The sequence below is a fragment of the Raphanus sativus genome, chromosome 5 (assembly GCF_000801105.2).
Source record: "Raphanus sativus cultivar WK10039 chromosome 5, ASM80110v3, whole genome shotgun sequence".
Classification (NCBI taxonomy): domain Eukaryota; kingdom Viridiplantae; phylum Streptophyta; class Magnoliopsida; order Brassicales; family Brassicaceae; genus Raphanus; species Raphanus sativus.
Genome location: NC_079515.1, coordinates 28,612,596 through 28,624,684, shown reverse-complemented (window position 1 = coordinate 28,624,684; position 12,089 = coordinate 28,612,596). Strand labels below are relative to the sequence as shown.

At 31.6% G+C, this 12,089-nt stretch overlaps 1 protein-coding gene across 1 annotated transcript; it reads left to right on the top strand.

Moving 5' to 3' along the window:
* The first annotated feature begins 6,405 nt into the window (after positions 1–6,405).
* LOC108859582 (uncharacterized) lies at positions 6,406–8,415 on the top strand. The gene is made up of 7 exons (XM_018633490.2): positions 6,406–6,614; positions 6,976–7,064; positions 7,312–7,348; positions 7,465–7,538; positions 7,641–7,734; positions 7,825–7,907; positions 7,987–8,415. Exons 2-7 carry the CDS (start codon positions 6,993–6,995, stop codon positions 8,167–8,169), a joined length of 543 nt encoding a protein of 180 aa, XP_018488992.1. The 5' UTR covers positions 6,406–6,614; positions 6,976–6,992; the 3' UTR covers positions 8,170–8,415.
* Positions 8,416–12,089: the final 3,674 nt, after the last annotated feature.

Here is a 12,089-nt window from a genome sequence, read left to right as displayed (position 1 = left end):
TACCTATCCGCCCTATGGTTGATCGAAGGTTTTATGCCACTCGTATCTTAGAAGAATCATCCCTTGTCTTTCGCGGTGGATACCTAGATCTCGATCCGGATTCGTAAAAATAAAACTTTCAACAATATAAAATATTTTTAAAGTACTAAAATTATAAAAATAATTCATAAAGTAAATATTTATACAATATTTATATATATATATATATATGTATATAATGTTGTAGAAAATAAAATATAATATTATAAAACTAATTTTATGTATAAATAATAATAAATCAAATTATTTAAAGAAAAATAACAATATTAAAGGGGTCAAAAAAAAAAATTACAGTCCAAATTTAAAGAAAGCAATATGGATGTTTCATCGTTCCATGCATCTGTCCTTTGTGTCGTCCGAAGACACGTCAACGGCAGGCGTCACACATGTGCACGACAACAATCTCGTCTGCCAAACAGCTCCACCACCGCGAAACCTCCGAGAAGTCGCTTCTCGAAATATTTCTCTTAAATGCTAAGCCTCCTTGAAACACTGATGTCAATTGAAGTGTTGCTTCTCCTCGATTGCCTTCCTCCTTCCTTCGCCTTCAATCTTCAACTTGCGTCACACATGCGCAAGACAACATCAGATGTGTTCTTCGATCAACTGATATATTTTTTAAGCTGTCATACCTGTGAAGCAACCTTCATTACGAATATCGGCGAGCCTGGGACCTCACCTTGAACTTGCTTGAATAGAGCCCTAACCTCTTCATCATTATGAGCCTAAAAAATGAAAGCATACTTTCATAGTGACACTCCAAAGGCATTAAGGTTACCTTCCTAATGCCTTTACCGCCACCACCCCATGATGCTTTGATCATTGCCTGAGAATTAGTAACCGCTTCTTCGGTAGTGTAGACACAAGCTTGCCTGTACTGTAGATCTCCTCGGGGATCGTTACCAAGCTGCTACCACGAGGTACTTTAATTTGGAAACATCAGAACTCCGCACTTTTATATAACCAATCTCTGGTAAGCAAGTTCAGCTTCACAACAGTTAATTTACTTACATGGGAACCACTCCATGGCAGAGTAGGTACATCAGCAGCTTTTGCAATCAACGATGGACCAATCTTATCACCTAATGCTACCATTGAAGCTGCTGTAGGACCAAGAAATATGACTCCTTTGGCCTTTAACCCATCAGGTAATTCACCTCTACAATAAGATGAACATTAGCATAATTGTTATTGGTAGTTACCCCCGGGACTTCCATAAACTGATCAGCGATCCTTATATGTTTCGCATGCCTTTGGGAGTCGCCATGGCCATTGGCCACCAATGATATGGATTTTTCCGAGCCAAATGTTTGGTAATACAATGCTCTGACACTGTGTATAAACTTGACACCTGCCACTCCATCGGTAGCAAACCAAAATGCTATGGATCGGCCTTTTTCCACCAAGAGCCTTACAGAACTAATCGACTTGAGACACTGCTACAGCACTATGATCATTCCCATTAACGGAGCCAGTGGCTTGAGGTTCAGATATACCTCTAAAAATAAGCCATATACAAGCAGATATAGCGAGTCACTTTGCGACAGAACATTTCTTCTGGTCTCGTCTTTGTAAACCGAAACTCCTTTAAAGGCTCTGATTATAGAGCTGCTTCCCAGCTTCACCGTGGCTGGAAAGCCCCTGTCCACGGTGCCACTTGCACAACGAGGTGATGTGATCCATGGTGAAACATTGGAGAGTCTAATCCAATCAGAAGCTCGATAATTCCAGCAGCAGAACACGAGACCAAAGCTCTCGTCTCGTCTCCATGTTTTGCTAGAAAAACTTTGCAATCAAGCCAAAGCCAAAGGTGTCAGTAAATAGTGTAGAAAAATGTCGTCTGCAGTTTTACTAGGTTTAATTGGCTTTACTGCCAAATACTCTTTTGTCAAAGTTTGTACCATAACTGGCATCAAAAACTTCAAAAATCTACATTTTGGAAAAGAAAAATTTCTTAAATAGGACAATTTGTCTTATTTCCTTCTCAACGACATATCATAAACTATTTAATTCAAATATTTTCATAGTGGTCATGAAGGTCCAGCATAAACACATGCTGAAAAAGAAATAACAAACATTGCGTGCAAGTTTGTCGGCATGTGCATTATTTGCTCGGGAACATGTTAAAAGGATAAAAGTAAGGAAGAGCTCCTTACAGCTGTTGCATTCAATCTAGATGCGAAAATAAAACATATCGTCATTTTAATACATATACTATCTTCACTAGTCCATAACAGTTCATTGCAAACACTATATTTGGGTTTTGACAAATCTTCTTACACTTAATAGTTCAAATCAAAGTTTCACATTACCAGTAATGGTGAGAGCTCAACATTCTTTACCCCATCATTGTTTATTATTCTCCTGTTTATTGCAAAACCATCCTTATTCTGAAAAAATCAGTGTCCTTCCGTGATCCAGGGCCGGCTTAGATAGTAGGGCCGGGAGTGCGACCGCCCCAGGGCTCAAGGGTCTTTTTCTTTTTGCTTCTTTTTTTTTATAATTTATTTGAAATTGTTTAATAAAAACAGATATACATATATTTTGACTAAATTATATATTTAAAACTACTTTTTGTTTAAATTTTTTCATATGATATAATGAAATAATTTTAATCATTAGGTTCAATTTTAATTTTAACTAGTTTTTGCAAGAAAAATTATCTAAAAGTTATATTATTATTTTTTGCCCAAGGGCCCTAAATATGTTTGAGCCGGCCTTGGCGTGATCCATCTACATAGTAACGCTACTTATTGTATATTTTGGTATTTATATTCTCATGAACTATTTTGGTTTCGTCATTGTCGTTTTGAAACTAAGCCTCCTCCCACATTTGCTTTTCGATCAAAATCAGCAATATGAAGAATTTCTTATCGATTTCAATTTTTCTTTTTTTGAAAACTTTAATATTCCTGCTCCCCAAGTATATTAATTTGATGGAATCTCGGTTGGGATCCTCCAAAAAATCTATATTTGAGTAAACGATGATTGGAAGTTTTTTTTAGCATTCAGTGGAATGTGAGACAACCCATGTTTAAATGTCTGGTGGATACTCAAAGGGATATGATTAATCAATTCCTCATCTCCTCCACATACACTGCATTTAACTTCACAATTTATTCCACTTGTTTCCAAAATTTTTTGTAACTTAAATAAAACTACAGTTTACCTGGCAAAGACAATGATTTATTCTTGGAAGGGGCATCTAAGGTTAGGAACATGTCATAGATCCAAATCAGTTTGTAATTTGTCTTCAGTTTAAATATATTTTCTAATACCAGATCAATTTCCGTTTTGGTTTTCTTTTTAAATATTATGATAAAATTTAGTGTTAAGTTATGTTTTAAAAAATTTGTTAAAAAATTTCGTTGAATGATAAAATTTGCCTTTTTTATCATTTCTGAGACATTATTTAATCATCTCGTTCTATGTACTCAGCTTTTGATTTAATCGGCACAACTGGCCAATAGGTGGGAGAGTTGACTCATAGTTGGTTTACTTTCTAGGGAAAATGTGCGGATTTCAAGTCGAGTTATAACCGTAGGAAAAATATGTGGGTCTCGAGACAGATTGTGAAAGAATTCGATGTGGCAACTTTTTTTTTTTTGCCAAGAATGTTAATATCATATTAATGATGTGGCAACTTTTAAAATGCTAGATTCATGTTTAAGGAAGAGTACATGAATATCAAATCAAGATTCGACAAGATTCAACAAGGAAAAGTTACTTTGTCAAGGAAATGAAATTGAGCCATAAGAAGTTATAAAGTCTCACATTGGAACTTTTAAATACCTCAACTAAATTCTGTTAAGCTTTTTAATACTCAAACTTCTTCACTATCCAGTTTAATACCCCAACTAATTATTTTGCTTAATTTAATATCCAAACTTTTAAAACTGTGCCCACTTTAATACCCGAACTTTATTTATTTTAATAAAAATACTAATAAGTTTCAAATAAAAGTTTAAAAAATCTCTAAAATTTACAAAATAAACTCAGAAAATTCTAAATTTTTTTGGTGTTTGAGAAATAAAAATAACTAAATAGTGTAAAATATTAAATTTTGTAATAAAATTTCTAAGTTTTAAATATTGTATTTAGTTTGTTTCTGAAATAAAAAACGAAATTTATTTTTATCATTCAAATTCATTTAGTTTTTGAAAAAATAAAATTTCCATGGTTTATCTACCTTCTTTTCTAAATCTTAAAATAAAACTAGAATTTTTAATATTTTTTTCTTAGATTTTTTGAGATTTTATTAAGTTTTGTTTGAAACTTATTAGTATTTTTATTTAAATAAATAAAGTTTGGGTATTAAAGTGGGTACAGTGTTAAAAGTTTGGGTATTAAAATGATCAAAATAATTAGTTGGGGTATTAAACTGGATAGTGAAAAAGTTTGGGTATTAAAAAGCTTAACAAAATTTAGTTCGGGTATTTCTATGGAATTTTCCCTATAAAAAAATGTCAAACTTTGATTACTACAAGGCTTTTTGGGTAGAAATCCCAGAAACAAATCCATGCGGGCTTTGCCTACGGACCCAAAGTGGATAATATCGTACTAATCGGACAATGTAGAGTTGGACATGGATTTGTGAAAACTCAACAATTGGTATCAGAGTCATGTTGACGAACATCTACAAGAAGACCAAAATACCTTTTAAATTTGAAGAGCCTCCGCTTCGATGAGAAAGACGGATGTATAGTAGAGGCCAGTCAAAGATCCTGAGAGCTTCGGTTGTGGGAGGAGAATCCTAAAGATAACTTCGCGAATAAGTGGTGTCAGAGACTTGTATCGAAAGTCTCTTCCTAACAACGATACAAGATTAGGTGCATATTCTTAACAGTGCTGCAAGGATTAGGTAGTGAATGTCCTAATGGTGCAATAAGGGTTAAGTGGATAAATTCTAATGGTGTAACAAGGGTTAGGTGAAGAGTCCCGTTGGTGATTACGGCGGTACAAGAAGTGTGCCAGGTTTCGCTGGAGGTTGGAAACCAAGGGTTTATGTGGTACTTGGTTTGAGAGGAGATTTGTTGTGAATGCAAATAAAGTCTCACATTGAAAGTTTAGACAAATAATGTCTAGTATATAAAGAGATATCCAACTCTGATTTTTTTTTGTCGGGTTTATTATGCTATTAGAAACAACGAGAAACATTACATAGACGATATTGCAGCTGACCATTCTACATGCCTTATGAGAATTCATGTCTGACTGCATCATCCTGAGCTGCCCTATGAGATTCATTCCTGACGGTATTCCTTACGCCATGCTGAAGATCTCTTATAAGACTTGTCTCCAATATTCTGCATAATCGTCTTTTTCGGGAATTGAAACTCAGACCTCCTGGTGTAGAAATTGCGTCGCCTGGGATTCGAACCCCAGACTTGGATGTAGAAGCCTTTAAACCTTGACCACTAGGCCATAGTGCTTCCACAGATGTCCAACTCTGATTAGTACGAGACCTTTTGAAAATGAGTTCCAGAAACAAATCTATACGAACTTTGCTTACCGGACCTAAAGTGGATAATGTCGTACTAATCAGACAATGTAGAGTTGGACATGAGTTTGTGAAAACCCAACAGAAGTAAACTCGGATCTCAAGTTAGTTTTGACTTTTGACAAGATGCAAATGGCAAAGTTATTTTTTCAAGACGATGAATCAAACCTTAGGAAAAATGAACAGACCTCAAGTTAGTTTGGCGAGATGTATTCTGACAAATTACTTGGAATATACCGTCAAGGAACGAACCGAAATTAACCTAATAACCTAAACGTGTGTTGAAGTTGGGTGAGGTCTCAACATATCATCTAAAATTGTTAAACACCAAATTAAAATTAAAATAATTTTGTATTTTTAGAAGAAGCTAATTTTGGCTGATGATAGGAAATAATATCAAGTAGGCCGATAATAAACATCAACGTCCATTGGACACCACCATGTCTTATTTTTCCATAACATAGCACTAAGTAACATTTTACTTGGCCGTGATGTAAAATTGAAATCTCGATATATTGATACATGATTAAGGAATGCTTAGGATTATCGATGTCTGATTGTTCATATTCGATTGTAATTTCAAATTGATGGTGAAGATGATGAGGATTAAAGAAGATGAAGATGATAAGAGTAAAATCTAAAATGGTTTAGGTAATTTTATAGGAAATTCTAGAAAGTGGATCCGAATTTAATGGGTCGGTTGGTTCCGGTCCGGTCTGGATGATCTTTGGTAGAATTGTAATTTCTTTGGTTTGCTGGTCTTTTACCATTTTTCCTAAATTTAAATAAAGTTCAATTCAGCGTTATAAAAAAAAAAGGTTTAATTTAATTGATTAAAGGAAAAAGAGTATTTGAGACATTTTTTTCTTTCCAGGAAGAGGATATGAGCAATTGATTTAATTCTCCTTTGTGTTAATTCTGATTGCAGAAAAAAAACAATAATAAAGTATTTGGATTGCTCAAAAAAAAAAAAGTATTTGGATTTCGGCGAGAGAAAAAATTGACAGTCTTTGATTTCTCTCTCGCCGTCGTAGAATTTGGCAGCCCTGTTACATCCTCTTCCAAGTTTCATCTCGTAAGCTTTCTCCTCAGTTTGTAATTATATTGTTGCTCGTATTCAACTGAGTTAGTTGTCCGTTAATTGATTATGTTCTTTTATCACTGAGCACTTTTGTGTTAGAATGGTTCTAAATTCTAATGGAGAGTCAGGAAGAGGTTTCTTATGTTGTCTGATTCATGTTTAGGAACTAAACGATTCCATTTTTCTTTATGTCTATTTCTCTTGAAATTAGAATCGGAGCTTCAAAATTTTGATTATTTTGTTTCACTGAGAATGTGTTTGTATTTTTGTTTATCATACTTTTTATTTTATTTTTAAAATCTTATGGTTTTGGATTCCTTAGTATCCAATCTCAAGTGGTTTCATGTCTTGGTAGAGTTGAGAGAGAAAGAGATGTTTACTAATAATCAAAGACAAGAAGAGCGTACTGGCAAAAGTGGAACACCAAGGCTTCAATATTTACAGGTTATTTTCTTCTTCTTTTTTTTTGGCAAATGTGCAAGTTGAATGAATGGTTAACTTCTACTTGTTCAAAATCGTTTTTTTAACATTATGCATCAATGTTTCAACATGGAGATTGACCCGACAAAACAAAACAAAGTTGAAAAGCTGAGTTGTACAATTTTAGGTCTGTTTGGTTTATGTGTGTGAGATTCTTTTTTCTGTGGGAAAAATTGTTTGTGGAGCTGAGCTTTTCCTCTTTTTATTGCAGGAGCTTGTGAGTCAGTTTCAGAATGCAACTGATGAACGTATGACTACTTTAGTTTTATAAGTATCTGCTCATGCTTCTGTTAGATCATTTTACAATGTATAGGCGTATAAGACTGCCTTTGATGCGTTTCTTGTAACTGTCTTACACCTGCAGAAACTAAAGAGCGAACTGTAGCAAACTTGGCGAACTTTTCATATGACCCTTACAACTACACCATCTTACGTCAGGTAACCTCGAGTTTACTCCTTTTTTTTACCATAGATAACTCAAATTTGACCCCCATTTGGCTCTTGTTACGATGAAAAAATCTTGATGTTGTACTGGAGCAGCTAAATGTCTTGGAACTATTCATAGACTGTATAACAGAGCCAAATGAGAAGCTTGTCGAATTCGGGATAGGAGGAATTTGCAACGCTTGTGCTGGTAAATAAAATGAGACTTTTATATGCGAATATACTATATTGCTTTTCTTCTCGTCACTGCTGATTCTTCAAACGCATGATCTTTGTACAGATCCAAAGAACGCTGCTACGATTGTTGATGCTGATGGAATTCCTCTAATAATCAAATGTTTATCAAGCCCTGTCCGGAACACTGTGAGTACACAATGTTTCTCGCCTCATTAAATGTCTTTTAAAATCAAACTAAAAAAAAAACTGTTCTGTTTTCTAATAGGTGAATTACGCGCTGGGGGCTTTGTATTACATTTGTGACTATGACAGAGCAACAAGAGAGATGATTCTGAGAGCAGAAGTACTGGATCTCATCGAGAGGTATGCAGCAGCTGAGACGGTCTGTGTAGGCTTTAGTAACCTGGCTAAGGCGTTTCTTGACAAGCATGTTCATGCTAGCACATGATTGCTAATACCGAAGTTGTATAGCAAAGGGCTAAAACGTAAACACTACGATTGGTGTTTTGAGGATTTAGCAAGTGTTTAGTTGTGTGTCTTGTGAGAATCTAGATGTGTAGTACTGTAGTGAGTAAGTTTTAAACGTTGGACTAGATTTTGATCGTTGATTGTTTTAAATTTTATTTGAATTTACTTTAGTATGAGCAACAAATTTATCGTATATAGATTTTAAAATATAGATCATTGATTTATTTTTCAAATGTGCAACTTGTTTGAAATATAAAACTGAACATAAAATGTGTGTGTTTAAGTATAGATATATATTCGATGTTGAAGATAATATATACTCATTTTGAAAATTTTTAAGGATGAAAATTTTTCATCTTTAATATTAAATACGTTTCTTTCTGCATATAGATATATTGTAGTTACAAATATGAAGCTACAATTTTTAAAACCAATTATTTAATATTGTTATACATTTATATTATAAACCCAATATAGTTAGTTTAGAATTATATTGTAAACATTTATTAAAACTAATCTTTGATAAATATGTTTTATTAATTTATTTTCAGGAAATTTGATTTAGTTGTAATTTATGAATTGACTAAATTATTTGGGCTTGTAAAACCAACTGAGAATCAATATCTACTCTGTTAAAATAGAGTCCTAAAAATTATCTATCATAGGATGTTTTCATCTAAGTTTTAGCCTGTTTCAAGTTTGTTAGGATGTGACATAATTTATAGACCATATTTACTCTTTTTTTTTGAAGGATGACCATATTACTAAAGATTTCAAATCAATATCATTTTCAATAAATCGGTTACAGAATATATATGTTCCCTGTAATTCAGTTACGCAATATCCATTTTTTAGATTCTTTCCTAATACACTAGCTGACTTATATTAACAGGTCATGTACCAAACATAAAATTACTTCAGTTTGTCGTGGGGCTAAACCAAAATTTGTCAACATAAATTGTTTTAAACTTCTATTATTTTATTTATGGTCTACTATTTGACACATTTATTTAGAAAAATCCACTCAAACAAATAAAAAATCATTTGACATGAGGATATGTTATGTTGACTGCTTCTTTTTTCTATAGCATAGTTAGGTTATATGCATTATTACATTTAATGCTAAACTGTACATATTTTATACTAAATTGGATGTGTATATATTTCATGTTTGAAAAATATTTAGAAACCGTTGAATGTTAGTTTCTAAATTTTGATTTTTATTTGACATAAAAATAAAAAATATTTTAGATTATTTAAAAAAGTTGTTAAAAGTTAAGATTTATGACATCTAACAAAAAAATACCAGGACTTAAAAATTCATAAATATTTATATGTCTAATGTGAATAATAAAATTAAACTTCAAATCTAAAATATACCAAAAGTAAAATATCAGTAACAAGTTGTCGATAAAAAACCGAAAACCTAATTTCTTAACTAAAATTTATACAAAATATATTTAAAAAAATAAAAAATTGTCCATTGGTTTTGGTTCAACCGGTCCCAGATTTCGGGTTTTAGTGATTTTTAGTGGGTTTTTAAATTTTTGTTTTTTTTACAAAATCCAAATCGGATTTATATTGGGCCACCGGGTTTACCGGTTCGACCGCGGATCCGAGTCGGGTTTCAAAACACTACCTAGACATTAGCACATTATATAAATATTCTAATCCATCTACATTCATAATCTATTATATTCTACCGAGGATACCAATTTCAACAGAATATGGTATGGACTTCAACAAAATATGTAATCAAAAAAATTTAAATGGAAATTGAAATATCTCAGCACCTTATCATTATACCTAGATGCAAAGTTTTTAAACCCGACCCGTACACTGAACCAAATGACTCTCCGGGTCATCGGGTCATTGGGTCGACCGCGGGTGAACCGCATGTTAATATATAAATTAATTTTTATTATATAATAATAATATTAGTTAGGAAATATATTTATATAGAAACTAAAGTTAAGTATTTCTTAAATATTTTATGTAACATAAAATAATAGTTTGGATATGTACATATTTTATGCTAAATTGGATATGTATATATTTTATATTTAAAACATATTTAGAAACCGTTTAACTTTAGTTTCTAAATTTTGATTTTTATTTGACATAAAAAATCAAAAATATTTTAGATTATTTAAAAAAGTTGTTAAAAGTTAAGATTTATGACATCTAACAAAAAAATATCAGGACGTAAAATTCATAAATATTTATATGTCTAATGTAAATAATAAAATTAAATTTCAAATCTCAAAAATATATCAAAAGTAAAAAATCAGTAATAAGTTAACGATAACAAAACCGAAAAACCTAATTTCTTAATTAAAAATTATACAAAATATATTTAAAAAATAATAATAAAATTGTCCATTGGTTTTGGTTCGACCGGTATCAGATTCCGGGTTTTAGTGGTTTTTAGCGAGTTTTAGTGGGTTTTTAAATTTTTGGTTTTTTTTACAAAACCCAAATCGGATTTATCTTAGGCCACCGGATTTACCGGTTCGACCACGGGTCCGGGTCGGGTTTCAAAACATTGCCTAGACGTTAGCATATTATATAAATAGTCTTCCATCTCCTAATACCTCCTACACAAAAAAAAAGAAAGAAGTTAAACTGATATGTCTATGGTTACCTCAGATCCAACTATCACTTTACCCAATGATGTCAAACCATAAAATCAAAAGTCAGATATATTATTTTTATAAATTCATAACATTTTGGTCTATATATATATATATATATTTCATCTTTTTAACAACAACAATATTTAGGAATTTGTCATGTATAATTTACATTTATAATGTGGAATACTATAAATAAATAACATATAATAATTAATATTAAAAAATATGAAATATATCAAGCTTTTAAATATTTAATGTACAACTAAAAATCTAAAACTAAAAGAAAAACATCATGTACTATATTTTACTTTTCCTTAATAAAAACAACGATGTACATCATACTTATAACCCCATCACAGTTAAATATATGTACGGACATGTATTGTATACATCTAAATTACATTTAAAATATTATATACCTATATTATACACTACTAAATATATTTAATAATTAAAAAACATATCCACGTGCAAATCATCGCTACCCTTTGTCATGAAAAAGAGCAAATCAAACGATCTAATCTCAAATCATTATTACGAAGATATGTATCGTGTTTATTATATATTGTCAATTACAGATAAAATAAAAACATAAATACAAATCTATATCATTTTTGAAAAAAAATGAATAAAATTGTTCCGTCCTTGAAAAGGGCGGATCAAAATCTGGTAAATTTGTTATGAAATTTTGGATTTGACAAATGTGTTTAAATTCTGGTGAATTCATTTAGTGGAGTATTGGCCCAACTAAGATTACCAATAATTGTTTAAAGCCCAATTTATACCATTTTAATTAGTTTAATACCCAGTAAGCTTAGATTGATTTTTATATGAGTCGAATGTCTTCTTAGGACCCTTTAAAAAAATTGACAATAATGCCATCAAGACTAAATTTGAAAATAGGTTTTTAACTTTTTTTCATTTAGGCATAATTTAAGAGTGGTCATCTTTTAACAGTATAGATTGGTGTGAGTGAATGGGGGCACTTAGATTGGGTCTATTTGGGTTTTGTTTTTGTAGCTAGAGATTTAAACTTTTTTTAGGATATTTATAAATTTTATTTTGGATTCCGATATTTATTAAAATTATGTAAACAAATTAAAAGTTTCAATATACCTTTAAATCCATACAGTCCAAAAATAAAAAAGTGTACAACATGTGAATTTAAGTAATATATGCTAAATATCTAAAATTAACATAAAATTTGGTTTCGATTAGATACTTAGATGGAAAACCAATATGTATTAAGAGTACATTATTGCTA

Coding starts and splice junctions, on each gene's coding strand:
- LOC108859582 (XM_018633490.2), top strand. CDS start 6,993: ATGTTTACTAATAATCAAAGACAAGAAGAGCGTACTGGCAAAAGTGGA. Junction 7,349..7,464: donor TCAGAATGCAACTGATGAAC/GTATGACTACTT, acceptor TTACACCTGCAG/AAACTAAAGAGCGAACTGTA. Junction 7,735..7,824: donor AATTTGCAACGCTTGTGCTG/GTAAATAAAATG, acceptor ATCTTTGTACAG/ATCCAAAGAACGCTGCTACG.